This window comes from Anser anser (assembly GCF_964211835.1).
Source record: "Anser anser genome assembly, chromosome: 1".
Classification (NCBI taxonomy): Eukaryota; Metazoa; Chordata; class Aves; order Anseriformes; family Anatidae; genus Anser; species Anser anser.
The window spans coordinates 99,839,068-99,853,985 of record NC_139720.1 but is presented as its reverse complement, the minus strand read 5'-3'; the positions used below and the strand labels follow the sequence as shown (position 1 = coordinate 99,853,985).

The 14,918-nt window shown below is 41.5% G+C and overlaps 1 protein-coding gene across 1 annotated transcript in view; it reads right to left on the bottom strand.

Moving 5' to 3' along the window:
* The window catches only part of GTF2E1 (general transcription factor IIE subunit 1), a 55,224-nt gene that overhangs the window by 32,912 nt on the left and 7,394 nt on the right, over nt 1-14,918 (bottom strand). The window contains exon 2 of the mRNA XM_083849796.1: nt 12,447-12,924. Coding sequence (XP_083705922.1) covers nt 12,447-12,894 — 448 coding nt within the window. The 5' untranslated portion in view covers nt 12,895-12,924. The remainder of the gene's footprint in view (nt 1-12,446; nt 12,925-14,918) is intronic.

The following is a 14,918-nucleotide window of genomic DNA, read 5'->3' as shown; positions in this document are numbered from 1 at the left end:
AAATGACAGCCACCCCAGAAAAATTTAGGAGGATCCCCAGACTGCATGCTGATGTGGGCATGGGTCAAGCTGAGGCTCTGCTGCATCTTCTGTTTTCACAACTGAAGCCATTTGTCCCTGGATGAGACTGTCACCGCTGCAGAGTTGATAACACAAGGCAGCAAACCCTTAACACTCAAGACTACCGAATGTACAATAGATTGACATGATTAGGATTTAATTTCAGAGATAATATTAAACTGCAGGGTGACCTTCATTCCTTGAAAGCAGCAAGTTCCTGTCTGCTTTACAAGTTACGGCTTTCAGCTCCAGGCAGACTAAGATGAACCACCAAGACATTTACCAGCCACAAACCCCCTGGCCAAGAAGAAGGATGAGGTGCAGGCTGAACACACACCTTGGCAGAAACATTCTGGTGTGGCCACCCAAGGTTCAGTCATTACATAAAAAATTATATGCGTAAAAAATGTATGCTAACTGTGCTGAGCACACACAGATTGCCTTGAGTTAAGTACCTTAAAATGCCCAAAAGAATCAAGCCAAATACAGAAACAGCCCTTCTGCACAGAAACAGCACCTTCTGAAAATTTTAGCTTACATAAAACCAAATATAGCAGGTGAGGATTATTTCCTTTTTCCTCTTGCTTCATTAGTTTCTTTGCAACATGTATTTTTAAAGATTTTACAAGACTATTTGTGTATATATACCAGCCAACTTAATTATAACTGTTACTGACTTCTCATATAAAAATGGGGATTTTTAAAATTGATGTAGTCTGTTCCCAACAATAAATGTGATTTATTCCTATGATCTTGATCGTAAAGCAAAGAGAACAATTAAGACAGCCATCTCTCCATTTTAGGTTGAGTGAAGCATCACAAATCACCTAATCCTTTGTCTTTTATGGTCAAGCTATAACCTTGTCCTCCACTCACTGCAACGGTGTACATGTGCTTTGTTTTAGGCGTGGGGACAGGCAAGCAAACACCTTTTAAAATCAGTTTCACCAACTGAATGCAATTACTATGGAAATGAAAACGCAAGTCTCTACTCTTGACTCTGGAGAATTATATCCAGAAGTTGCTAATGATCTCTTCACAACTTAAAACTGCAGTATTCAAATATTCCCATGAACGCCGACATTAGAGTTCATACTCAGTCTTGCAGTAAAACTGCTAACGCATTTGTCTTCTTGTCAGTAAGAGCGTGCTCAGAAGCAGGGCAGTTTAACCCTTTTTCTCAGCCTGAACTCAGCAAGCTGGGCCACACTAGCAGAGACCAACAGCGAAAGTAACACAGGAAAGACAGCCTGCCTTAGCACCACACGTCAGTGCAACCGAGAAGCAAATTAGGCACATTAAATTCCTCAGGAACAAGCAGGAGAATAAGAATAAGACTACTGAACAGCTTCAGAGGAAGAAAATGTTTGACTGTGAAGGGGAAGTTTTTTTTTTTCCATGATCCATTTTCAGATGGGCTTTATCTGAGCTATTTTATATTACTGAGCTTGCTCCTGTTCTGCCAAAGCAGCTGCCTATTTCCTTCCGACTCCCAGATTTCCTTTAATCATTGAAGACATGATGCTGTGTTCTGATGAAATGCCTTTCCTGGCCATTCCTGATGGAGGGAATTAAAAGCCTTGCCAATCCTTTTGAAATGCAAATCTTCACCAAATAGGTTTCATGCCTCTTGCTACTGTTGCTTTTCCCTGAAGAGCACATTGGGGTGGAACAGCAAAAGGATTGCTTATCTTCTAAAATGAATATTGTCTTGCACTTGCCACCCCCTAATCTCCCACTCTCATTTTCATCTTTCTTCCTTCCCAAATCTCACATTTCTGAAGCAAAAAAGCTTCTGTTACCTCCAGGTGACAATAAAGCTTGATCCTCCAGCAGCAAAATCATTAATTCTCTTATCTACATAGCCAATACGGCTACACAGATTTTTTTTCTTTCATATATCAACTATTTCTGTTAACTGTTGAGACCTTAACAGCATAAAGACCAAGCCCAAACACATCTTTTCATATTAACAGAAAAAATATTCCTCTACTCCTTTTTGGAGAGTATGGGAAAAGCATTTTAATTAAAAAGGAGTGTAATTAGAATGAGGAAGAAGCACATAGACCCATAATCTGGTACAGGACAAGAGAAAAAGAAAATGGTGAACCTTGACTCTCCCGGGGGACAGTGGTGGTGCAAATACGTCGGTATGAAGGCTCCAAGCATAGTTTTGTTCTTTTGCTTTAATTTCAGCCCACAGTTGTGGGGGATGATGCAGGGAAAAGGGTAATTACTTCCAAAAGTAAGAGTTGTTTTGTGCAGCAGGACAGTTCTCCAGAGAAAAATCTTATATGCCGCAGGACGTTCACATGAAGTCACTGATGAAGGCTACACAGAATCACTACCATGGTTAAAGCAAGACTGAAAAATACAGGGAGGAATGTGTTTATGAGCAGCTGTATGGTGACAGAAGAGGACTTTTTTCTGCATTTCTGGAACAGAAATTAAGAAATTTACACTATTTGACAACGACAAGGTAGATTTCATGAACTGTTACTGGTAGTGCTAAGCTTTGAACAAATTCAGACAGAAATGTTCACGTTCAGAGCTGATAACTGACTAGCAGCATGTTCAACAATACTAAACCTTACGTTATTTTTGGCTTTATTTTGTAATGGAACTCAAGAAAGAAAAAAAAAGCAACGAACAGACTACCTACACACGCTATCCCAACTGCAACTATTCCTCAGAAAACACAGTTAGTAGGAAACAGAATGAGCACCATTGCTTGTGGAACAGTTTTGTCCCTTCAAGTAGTTTAAATACAAGACTGTCCAATGCTGGCATACGCAGTGGGTTCTCCATTTCAGTTGTGCAAGTTTTAGCACTTCTGGGTAAAGACAGCAATGGCAACCAACATGTAGTCTGTGGGCAAGAAAGGATTCTTAAGCAGAAGTTGCACTTGTGTGCCTCCCACCACCTTATTTCAAACGTCATTTTGCCATAGGCATGCAGATTAGGCCTTATCTATGTAGAAACTCCAAGCCACAGAGCTCTTGAGAGGGCTGCCTGGTAGACAGTGTGTCCAGGGTCAGAAAGAGTATTTCTGGGACAATATTCCAATACACCTACGCTTTCTGAAACATGCAATAACTTCAGGCACAGTGGAAGATTAAGCTCCCTTTCAACAGAAAGCTCACTTTAGAACTTCATACTTCACTCTGAAATCTCTGGACAAGTCTCCCAAATGCCGTGCCTGTATTTCTCCATAGATGATACTGACATCAGCATTATCTGAAACGCAAGCACACGCAACTTCACAGCAGTCACCCACTCTTTGGAAAATCAGCTGTCCAATTTCTTGTCCCAAAACATTAGAGGGGTAGAAGGAACCAGCAGCTTTCCATTAAAACCAAATTCAATATTGCTTTTAACTCGAGGCTGCTGTTAGTGACCTCAACTCCATCCTCCACATTTAAGACCCAGAACAAATCTGGTCGGGACATAAATAATGCTTATTCTTGTAAATGAAAGGAGGCAGATCTTGTGATTTGGCAGGGCACACGTGGATTGCAACTGCAAGAAGTGTATGTTTGGCATGTACGGTGATGGCATTATTGCCAGTTATCAAGCATTTCATCAGGACACCTGCCGCAGTTTCATTTGGCATGCTTCTGCAAGCAACTTGTGCCTCACAATACTCAGCTGCTTTGGAAACTGGCTAGGAGAAACTGTGTTCTCATTGGCACCCCCGCAGCACAATTGATCAGATCGCTATAGAAACCCCATGTTTCTCACTCATTCATGCAATTGATATTTCTTCGTAAGCTGGAAAACGAGTCTGAACTGACATGATAACAGAAAGAACAGCTTGAATGTTGCCAGAGGGGAAGTTGTTAATTTTTCAGACAGTGTAACAGATTAGTAGCAAAGGATATTTGTTCGAGCTCACAGATTAAGGTTCAAATGCATACCCCTTAAGCACAGAACTGAGTGACAATAAGGACCAACTCTGACCTTCTTTTCAACACATCAAAAAAAAAAAACACATTCCTTTCAAGTATAAAAAAGCAAAAATACAACCCCCCCAACAAAACAAACACACCCCACCCACAAAAAACACCACAACCTAAAAGCACTATACCGGATTGGCATGAGAAGGACTCTCCTCCCACCCCTCAAAAGGGTAAGAGATTTCATTCTTCCACACCATAACCACTTTTCCTCTGGTTATTCTCAAATTCAGACACTGAAAGAAAAGATCAAAGAACGGAAGATTACTTCACTACACATACTGTATGTTGGGTCCTCCAAAGACATCCTCCTTCAGCAAGAAGCAACTGAACTTGAAGCAAAACCCATGATGTTATGCTTTCTACTTATCCTAGAATCATTAAGGTTGGAAAAGACCTCCAAGATCATCCGGTCCAACCATTCCCCTACCACCAATGTCACCCACTAAGCCATGTCCCTAAGCACCATGTCCAACCTTTTCTTGAACACCCACCATGGACAGTGACGCCTCCACGTCCCTGGGCAACCGGTCCCAATGCCTGACTGCTCTTTCTGAGAAGAAATGTCTCCTCATTTCCAACCTGAACCTCCCTTGGTGCTACTTGAGGCCATTCCCTCTAGTCCTATCACTAGTTATCTGCGAGAAGAGGCCGACCCCCAGCTCCCCACACCTTCCTTTCAGGTAGCTGTAGAGAGCCGTAAGGTCTCCACTGAGCCTCCTCTTCTCCAGACTAAACAACCCCAGTTCCCTCAAGCCGCTCCTCATGGGACTTGTAATTGTGAGAAAAATCTCAGTAATTTTCTTCAGACAAGGCCCTTCATCAGCTTCATAGCCCTCCTCTGGATGTTATTGAGGGCCTCGATGTCTTTCTACTTCTGCCTACAGAGGACCTACTTTTCATCCAAAATAAAATAAATAAAAGTAAAGCTCTTTTATAATCCATACTCAAAACAAGTCAGAACTCCTCTAGACACGGAACTGGCTTTAGGAAATCAGTCTAGGCATCTTTCATTTGTCTTCTAGAGTTTGTGTACAGCTTAGTAATGTTTTCAAGACTACTTCTACATCCATTTTTTTTTAATTGCATTTTGTTCGTGGCTCCAAAAGACACCTTCAGAACTTACTGTCAGGTGGGCAAGCAGTTTGTGTGTGTTCCCCTAGAAAACAGACAGCTCTGGTGTATCAGAGAGAGATACATGCAGAAAACTCAGAAAATGAACAAACCACACAAAAACGCAACAAAAAACCCTCAAGTAAATTATTTCTTCTTGAAGAAATACTAGATGACCAAAGCTACTTCACCACTCCACCTCCCTCTCTAGGACTTGCAAATAGCTGAACTGAAGCTAATGAAATCTACACAACGAAGCATTTGGTAGGAAAGCCCCATTACCACCTAGTTCCCAATGTCATAAGACGTATTTACAGACTCATGAAAGATTGATACAAAGATGCCTACTCCATTTTGCTGTTACTTCACTGGAGCTTACTGGTTTTGACCACCGTCAGCATAGCACTGCTACGCCTTCTCAGCACTGACAATGCACCAGCACCCTGCCTACCTGCCACGTGCGCTGCGAGACCTCTTTCAGTACGGGATGGATGCACCGGGGCCTCCAACCTCTGCCCAATTAGCAGCACTTGGGGAGAAAACACACTGCAGGTCTTCATTTGAAAAACAAAAAGGCAATAGCTTTTTCACAGCTATGCAGAGAGACCAGGGACCCAGTCAGCAGTTTCAAGCACACTGTATGGCAAACAAGCTAATAAGCTCTGTCAGAGGGCATAGCAGGTGTCAGTGCAGAATGAAGCAGGCAGGGTGCTCTGAGGGCACGGCAATGCTGTAGCTCCCTCAGCTGCGAAACAGCAACTTGATCACAGGCTGCAATGTATATGCAGAATTGTCCACATGCGTGTATTTCGCGGGCATAGTCTAAGCAGCAAATTTTCTGTCGTTTAAAATGTGTCGACCAAATTCCAAATTTGATGTGCTGCATTACAGAAAAACAACATTAAACTGAATTTCATGCTATAGTTCTCCCTTCCTGCTGACCTGGGTTTGCAATTAGAGAAGGAGAGAAATCTAGTATCTTGAAAAAAAAAAAAAGCACCTTCAGAACCACTTGCTGTTACATAGAGGATCATCATGAGTTACTCATTCATCTCAGTGTGCTGGCTGCTTTTAGCCCAATTGCATGAAAAATAATGTAACAATTTCTGAACAGTGAAAGACATTCCTCTCTTGAAAACGTAAATTAAACATTCCAAAAAATGGACAGCATTAGACAAATTAATGATCGTTCAGGAGTGCCAGATGATTTAATACATATTCAGTATAAAACTGGGAGAGGAATGCTGTCCTCTTCTTAGTAAGAGCCATTTCTACTCCAGCTCATAAGTACAACCTCGGCAGCTCCAAGCTGAAAGGGTTCCTCCTCCTGTCCTACTATGCACAGGCTGAGCCAGACAGTGAGCACAGAAAGACCTAACTGGACAGAAGTACCCAAAGAAATTCCTAAGTTTTTTTTGTTGTTTTAAAAAACACTCCAACCAAGACAACGGAGCCAAAACACCAAGCAGGCCCACATAGTATTCCCTCAAATTGCATCCAGCTGTAGAAACACTACACGAGTAACAGGATTCTAGATGTGCTCCTGATCCAACTGAAAAACAGATGGCCGTGCCCATAAGGATGACACTTTGCAGATGCTATTAACATGCAGTTTCAAAAGAACAGCAAGTTAATAGAGTAAAAGATAGGAACGCTGCTGTCCAGCTTTCAGGATATCACTGCAAATGGTTTTGCAACGTTCACAGATCCTAGAGATCTTATTGTTATCTATTTCAATTTGTAAAGCCAAAAGAAAAGTTAAAGTGATAACCGTTACTTGAAGGGCAACTATTTCCTGCACTTCTAATAATAAGATGTCCTTTGCAGACAAAAATGCTATCAATACTATAAATATGGGCTTGCATTTATCAGATAGATTAAAAAAAAGAGACAGCACACCAGCCAGAAGACAATCTGGAAAGAGACAGCACACCAGCCAGAAGACAATCTGGAATACAGGGAATCAACTTGCCATCAGTCTACAGGCAACAGCTCCACTGAGTCTCTAATTCTGCCTCCAAAGAGGCCCTTACAGCCCTCACGTTCAGCACAGCACCAACACTACTGTCACCCATTTCTCCATCAAGCTGAGTGACCCACAGTGGGACCAAAGGGTACTTCAGAAAAAGCATCCAGCTTGTACTCATCCCCTTCAGGTTACAGATACAATCTACACATCCCTTGTAAGGCATTCTGAAGAGTATTCTTACTTTCAGAAAACCCTGCATTAATTCTGATGTTTTTCTCAGTTTTTCTTTCCCTGTAGCTCCAGGCTTTATCATTCTGAAGCAGAGTAAAGGTGACAGGAGTACTCCTGCAGCTTTTGCCAGAAATTTGAATAGAAACAGTGAAACTAAGCAGAGTATGGGCAGTTTCCCTCTGTTGGTATTTGCCAAAAGCTTTATGTGGCAGCACAGAAAAGCAAAATGTGCCTGTAAAGTCAAGAAAAATCACACAGAAGGGTTTACATACAGTTGGAAAGCTAACGAAAAGACAGAAAAATCTTCAGAGAATGTAACGTTACTCAAACTGAATTGCTCTCAACTGTTCCTTTTTCGGGGAAAGTTTCTGGTATAACAATTTACAAAGGCTAAGTCCTGGTTTGGGCAGGTAAAGCTGTGAACTGCTGTAGCAGTAATATGATATAACACATACATGGCAGTACAGGGCAGATGAAGCTAGCCTGAGTGCCTGTTCTGAAAAATCATTCAACCTAAAGAACAAGAATCAACAGCAAAAAGAACAAATATAGGATTCACTACATAGCATGAATATGTGGAATGAATAGTTCTTCAGGATTTTTTTTTCTAATGGCTGAAAGGGAGAGAATACAAAGAGATATACCAGAAATGGACATGTGAGCTCCTGAAGAAAAAGGCAAGGCAAAACAAAAACAAAAAAAAACAGGGAGAAGGGGGAACATAAGAAAAAAGAACAGGCTCAGAAGCAATTTGAATCAGATCAGGAAGATTTGAAGATAGTGTAAGAACTTGCCTGAGGAAGCAGAAATTCAGAACAAGAAGAGAAGTCAGATGTGTTCTGAATAGCTCACTGGGGATGAAGCAAGGAACTGAGTACTCAGAAGAAGAAGGCAGTAGCTCCAGAAATGTACACACAAGACAAAGGCAAAAATCAAGGACTGGTCAAATTCCCAATCTCAATAACAGGGCCCAAGTCATACAAAAGCTCAGCTGAATGCACGCTGCTTGAATGTGATAATAAAGTGCGCGTGATAAGAAAGCCAGCCTCTGAACGTTATATGCAAGTCTGTCATGAAGTACACAAATTACATGAGTGACAGTAAAACAAGTGCCGTTAAAGTGAAATTCAAGGTGTTGTCTCCCCTTCTAGAGAACTAATGTTGCCACCTTCAATACATTCTTCCCAAATTACATTTGATATCAGCACACAGAGTAAGACTCGGATACGCAGTATACTACTACTGCAATGCACCTTCAGGAGCAGTAGGGTAGCCATACCCAAAGTCATTCATTTGGTCCAAACCAGGCCCAAACTGGGAGAGGGCAAAGTGCAGGTAAGTTCTCAGCTGCTATCATTCCCAATAAGACTCTAGTAAGTACAGCCACAATTAAAAACATCCCAACAGCATCATATTTCCAATTCATGTTATCCACTTACCTTCTATACTCTTATTTCCACTATTATTCATGTCTTACCTAACTGAACATTATGGTAAGGACACTTATGCCTGGATGTATGGAAGAGACCAACTGTAATTACATTCACTGTTAACATCAAGACTATTCTTCACAGTAACAGAAGTGAAAGAAAACACAAGACTGCATAAAAGTTGCATTACAAAGGTAGAACAGAAAAGTTACTTTATTTAGCCTGTATCTTCTTTCTAATGTTAAATTCACTTGCTACCCTGGTGGATATCTTGATACAGTTTAGTATTCAGAATACATAAGGAAATCCATGGCTTAGTATCAGCCAGTGTAATGCACTTCAGGATCTCGTTTCTCTCACTCCTTCATTTCAGCCCCACTCTCCCTATTCCAGTTTCCAGTCACATAGTTTCTTTCAAACTGACCTTGAATTTGACAGACAACTCCAACACTACACTAGATTTACAAATATGATTAGGGTACGAGAACAGGATACATTACAGATCTTCCTCAACCAGGCCCACTTAATCATGCTACAGAACACATATCCATGAAAATAATTTCCATTTTTGTGACATTCAACAAATTAATCAACCCAAGCCGGCATGTATAGAGGAAAGAAGACAGCTCCCTCTACTGGGTGAGACAATGCAGCTCCTTGGATCCCCCCTCCCACCCTCCACAGAACATACTTGTACATACTCAAACCTCTGAGATTTTTTTAAAAACCAATCCACACGATAGCATCTAATGGCTTAGACTGCTCTATAATTTCAGGAACTTCCCTACAGAAACTTCTGTAGTTTCTACACTTAAAAGCATAAAGAAGAAAAATCTTCCCCAAAGTCTGTGGAAGATCCAGATGAAAGAGCATCCTATCTGTAGGTGAAGCACTTGAAAATCCAGTGTCCCTTATGTCAGTGTCCGTTGTCAGCCCAGGTCTGGAAACAGACAGTTTGGCTCTGTTATTCACAGCACACGTTTAACACTTGACTTTTCTTACTGTTACTCAATTAATCTTTTTCTTCTACATCTCTGCCTCAAGAGAGGGCCTTTACCTTGTTTAAGGGAATGGCTGCAGCTTTCTACCTGCATGAGGCTTCATCGCAGTAGCAACTGCAAATGATTGCTAGCATGTATGCAGAACAAAGTGATGAAATATCAGAGCACAGGTCAGACAGCAGTTGGTGACGCAAAGAAAAGGCAACGATCAGTTTTTCAAGTGTTCATAACAGGATCTTCTAGGAAGACTACAATCTTTTTCCTTTCTCAGTCAACCCATCTGAAACACAAGGCTCAAAGTAACACTTCATTCATATAGCATTCGCTTTTTTCTTTCTGTAGATCTCAACACATTCAAAGTGGGTGAGAACTGTCAGCTCAGCACAGGGAGCCAGTCTGCAGCAATTCCTGACAAGCCTGCTGTCAGGTCAATAGGTAGAACACAAACCTGAAACCTCATGAATCTAAAGTTCTTCCTACAGGTTTTTAATTGCAATAAGCTGTGTGAAACAAGTCCAATCTTATATACACAAAAATACTCTCTTCTGCAGGACTCTAGGTTATTCACCTTCTTACACAGGAAAAGCCTGGAAAGATAGATGCAACTTCCAAGTCATCACTGCAGGACTCTACAGTAATGCACAACCCTACCTGCATAAGGGCAACTGGTTACATCTCAATTTCACTAAGAGCAGAATTTATCCAAATGAAAGCTATAAATGTTATTAATTTTTATTACCAGTTCTCCAAGTACAGTCAGAACATTAACTGAACTTATTTTGCATTGCTTACATCACTTGGCATAGAAGGTTAAAAATGCTCTAAGTTTTTAACTTTGAATTCCAGGAAAGCAGAAGAAAAGACAGAAGATGGCCAGAGATTCTCAGATAAGTTAAGTTCCCAACATTTAGGCACAGGGAAGACACAAACACAGCACAAGTACAGCACTGCACTTCTTCCCAGTAAAGTACATAGGTAATATGACTTGGGAAAAGATTAGCTTTTGCATGTCCTCAGTAACTTCTTACAGGGGAAAAAAAAAAAAACAGCCTACAAAAACTGCTGTCTGCCCCATTTTTTTTTGTTTGGTTTTTTTTGTAGGTGTTGTTTTGTGGTCTTCATGGTGTGGTTTTTTTTTTTTTTCAAAATTATTTCAGAAATTATATTCACAAATGGAGTAAAACAGATCTGAAGCAAGACCTCCATTTGAGGGCCTGTATCCTATAGGTAACCTATACAAAATAGACCTCTGCTAAAGCTGAGAGACAGAGAGAGATGCTGTGGTAACTGAAGAGCACTACAAACCCAAGGTACGGACAGAGCTCACAAATCACACTTCACAAATCGAAACAGAACGATTACAGGCACAGAGGTTCAAAACCTTCTTACCATCACTGATAAGGAAGGGAAGCTGACAAGTGCAGCCTGGTCTAGCCTAGCAGAGAGGATGCTTTCCATGCTCTACCTGCTTCATGGACCTCTTTGGCCCTGCACTTTGATTCACAACATTTTATTAATGTGGCTGCAGCCCAGGTCAGCCCTGACTGAAATTCATAAGGCTTTCGGTTACCCTTCAGCTGTTGTACTGCCATGAGCGTCCACGAGTGGGAGAGGTTTACGCGCAGCACTAAGGGCCAAAGGCATCCTTGGAACAGTCCAGTAAACCTGGTTCCTCCACACACCTTTTCCAGAGTCCTCTGAGGGAGAGACCCAAATGGGTCTCAGGTCTTTTCTAAGAGGAAGTTCCAGAGGGCAGTGGAGGCATGTGGCCAACACAATCCACTGCAACATAACTTGAAAAAAATAAAAGTTGTCCGTAGGAGAAAGAATTTAAAAGGAAACATTAAAGAGCACCGAGAAACTAGTTCAGAAGGTAGAGGCCTGACACCCAACCTCTGTTCCCTGTCTTCCCCCCAGAATAAACCCAGATTAGAGAGGAAAAGTAGGATCTCATCAGGTGCGGGTGTTTTTCCTTTTCTTCCCTAGCACAGAAGCCCCTTTGACACCCAGAAATGACTCTGATTTCATATGCGTGAGACAGATACACACCTCCACTGAGGCACACACTTGGAAAAAAAAATGTTTACTCCCAACCACAGACAAGTCTGGAATTAATTTAACTTTTGTGAGAATGGTTTACACTAGGGAAGCCAGGTTGTACAGCATAATGAAATGGCTAGAAGCAAATTAAACAGTAACAGTTCACTCCCCGCATGCCCATATCTACAGTACAAATTTCCTGCATACAAAACTCAGTGATTTATGTGTCCTCTCTGCAAAAAAGAAGTCATGCAGTTTTAAAGGCAAGACCAGGTTATACCAAAAAGCCACCTTCTTCCAAAAAGGGCAGTTCGCCTTACTCATCCTTGAATTTGATTGGGATAAGACTTCCATTTCTCTACTGCTTGTCACTCAGCTTATCTACAAGCATTTTACCAAGATTGCTACTTGCCTGTACAAACTCTACAAGAACTACTGTAACCATTACCAAAACAAATACCAGTAGGGCAATAAAACACGACATTCTTTTTCTGCAACATTTTACAGTACTTTGGTATTCAGACACTTACCACATGCAGAAACAGTATCCTGATCTTCTGCCAACCTCAGGAGAATTATCCTAAGACTTTCCTTAAAGCCTGGCACTAACAAAGCAGAAAGCCAGAGCACTGTTACCATATCTTACCTGTCCTGGGGTCAAAGAGCTGGTTGGCCTCCAAGTCTGTGAAAGTGCTGAAGCAAATGGGGCATTTAAAAGAGGCGCGATTGGTGGAGTCTCTTTCGTCTGTCTCAATCCTCCTCCTCATGTGGTCCAGCTTGTACTTCACTACGTTAACCAGCAGGCGGTAGTTGATGAAGTAATAGTTATGACGGGTGGTTTTGCCATCTGGAGCTGTTTCTACCCTCATCCTGCATTTGATGAACTTGTCACCCTTGAGGGTGTTGAGGACAGCCCGCAACTGCTTCCTGTCAAATTTAAGGAGCTCTAACATGTCCTCTTCCTTCACACAGGGGTTTCGGATGAGAATGTCCAGAGCCAAAGCATGTTCAATGCCATAAAACCCACGCACAACATACTTGGCAAGGCGTTTGAGAGCTGCAGGGACCTCAGTGAGGACGTCTGGGTCAGTCATAGCAGGTTCAGATCTTGAGCTTCATGTATACTGCAATGAAAAAAGGCATATGGATTCTTAACTAGTGCTCTGACTTTAGCAGTTTTCATGCATCTTTCTTACAGCTAAGAAAAGGATGGGATGCTCTTCATTTCCCTTTCCCCAACACTGATCTTTCCCCTTAGATGTTAATAATATCTATTCTACAGAAGTAGAACTTGGAAGTGGTACTTCTAATTCATAACAGGATGGTGGAAAACAAAAGCACACAAATTACTACCACAACATTCAGCAGATTTCAGTTCTACTCAAAGCTGGAATAAGAAAACTTTCTTGATGCTGAGCTCCAGTAGACAGCTTCATGATCAGCTGAGACTTGTGTCCTGGTAGAAGTAGAAAGACTACAGCAAAAAAGGACCTCAGGTGGCCTGAGAAAGTGGGATAGTTCTACAGCCCTACTTCATGTTACTTCATCACATTATAAATATCCCTGCCTGCTTCTGTTTCTCAGACATCACTGGATAGCAACACTACATGAGGACAGCTTGCTAGCACAGACTGGTACACATTCAAACAAAAGCTCCCATCAGAAGAGACAGACTTTTTCCTTACTTTCTGATAAATACATCTTAGTCAGCAGTCTGCAGCATGAAAACTATTACCACTATCAATTACTACCTAACAGACCACTTGAGCCTTCATCACAGGTGGGCACACATGTCCTTCCACAGGACTGATCCTACATTTTAAGTCTCACATTCAGACCTTAGAAGCCCACGTGTAATGCAAAGTAAAAATCAAGACATATTGAACATGGCAAGATTACCTGTTTAAGAGACGAATACTTCATGAACTTACTGTGCTGTGACAAGGCAGTGATTTCGAAATACTGTATTTTCACTTCGTTTTTCTTTACCTCAACATAAAGTAGCACAACTAGTCATATCAACTGCATACTTCTGTGCCATACAAGGATTAACACATAGGATCAGATCATGCGAGGAATTCCTCATATTGTCACCTCTGCCACAGACATAACCCAGAATCAAATTGCGGCATGCAACGAATAGCAGTGACCCTTCTGAAGGAATCCATTTGTCCAGTGGATTTAAAATGGGAAGCAATTCCATATGGCAAAGAGCAAGGTTTATTGTCATTTCATGAGAAGGTCTTGTGCATTTTCTCTCCACTCTTTCAAGTCTATACATCTGCAGGCAATAAAAGAATTTCCTTCCAGTCAATGAACTTGAATTTCCATGTGTAAAGGGCCCAAAATACGCATGGAACATATAGGCACTTTTGAAAGACTCATTCAGGGCTTCATACTTCCAGTTAACGTCAAATAAACCTTGGTCTAGACTATTTTAGTAAGAGCCTTCCATGCTGTTTGGGAATGAATAACCATTTCTTAAGCAAAAGGTTACCTCAACTAAAAAAAAAAAAAAACAAAAAACCAACCGACCACACCTGAAGTTGTTTGTTCTTCGTTTTAATTTTAATCTGTGAGCTAATGTCATTAACAACAAAATCATGACAATCTCAATTTTCACTTGTTAGATGTTTCACTCACTGAACACGTACCTCCCCAGCACTGAAGTGTCAAATAAAGCAACGGGGAGAGAGACAGCAGAAGAAAGAATCTGGTAAGTATCTTGTGTTTTGCATCACTATCACAAAACCCATAATATTTTTGTTTTAGCAAACACCATTACAGCACTTTGCTATACTCCCCACACTGAGACATCTCTCTGAAATCATCAAGCTCTATGGTATGGTTGACGTGCTGGAGGGAAGGGATGTCATCCAGAGTGACCAGAACAGGCTTGAGAGGTGGGCCTGTGCGAACCTCATGAAGTTCAACAAGGCCAAGTGCAAGGCCCTGCAACTGGGTCACGGCAATCCCGAGCACAAATACTGGGTGGAGAATGGATTGAGAGCAGCTCTGCTAAGGACCTCAGATATTGGTTGATGAGAAGCTCAGCATAAGCCAGCAATGTGCACTTGCAGCCCAGAAAGCCAGACTTATGCTCAGCTGCTCGAAAAGT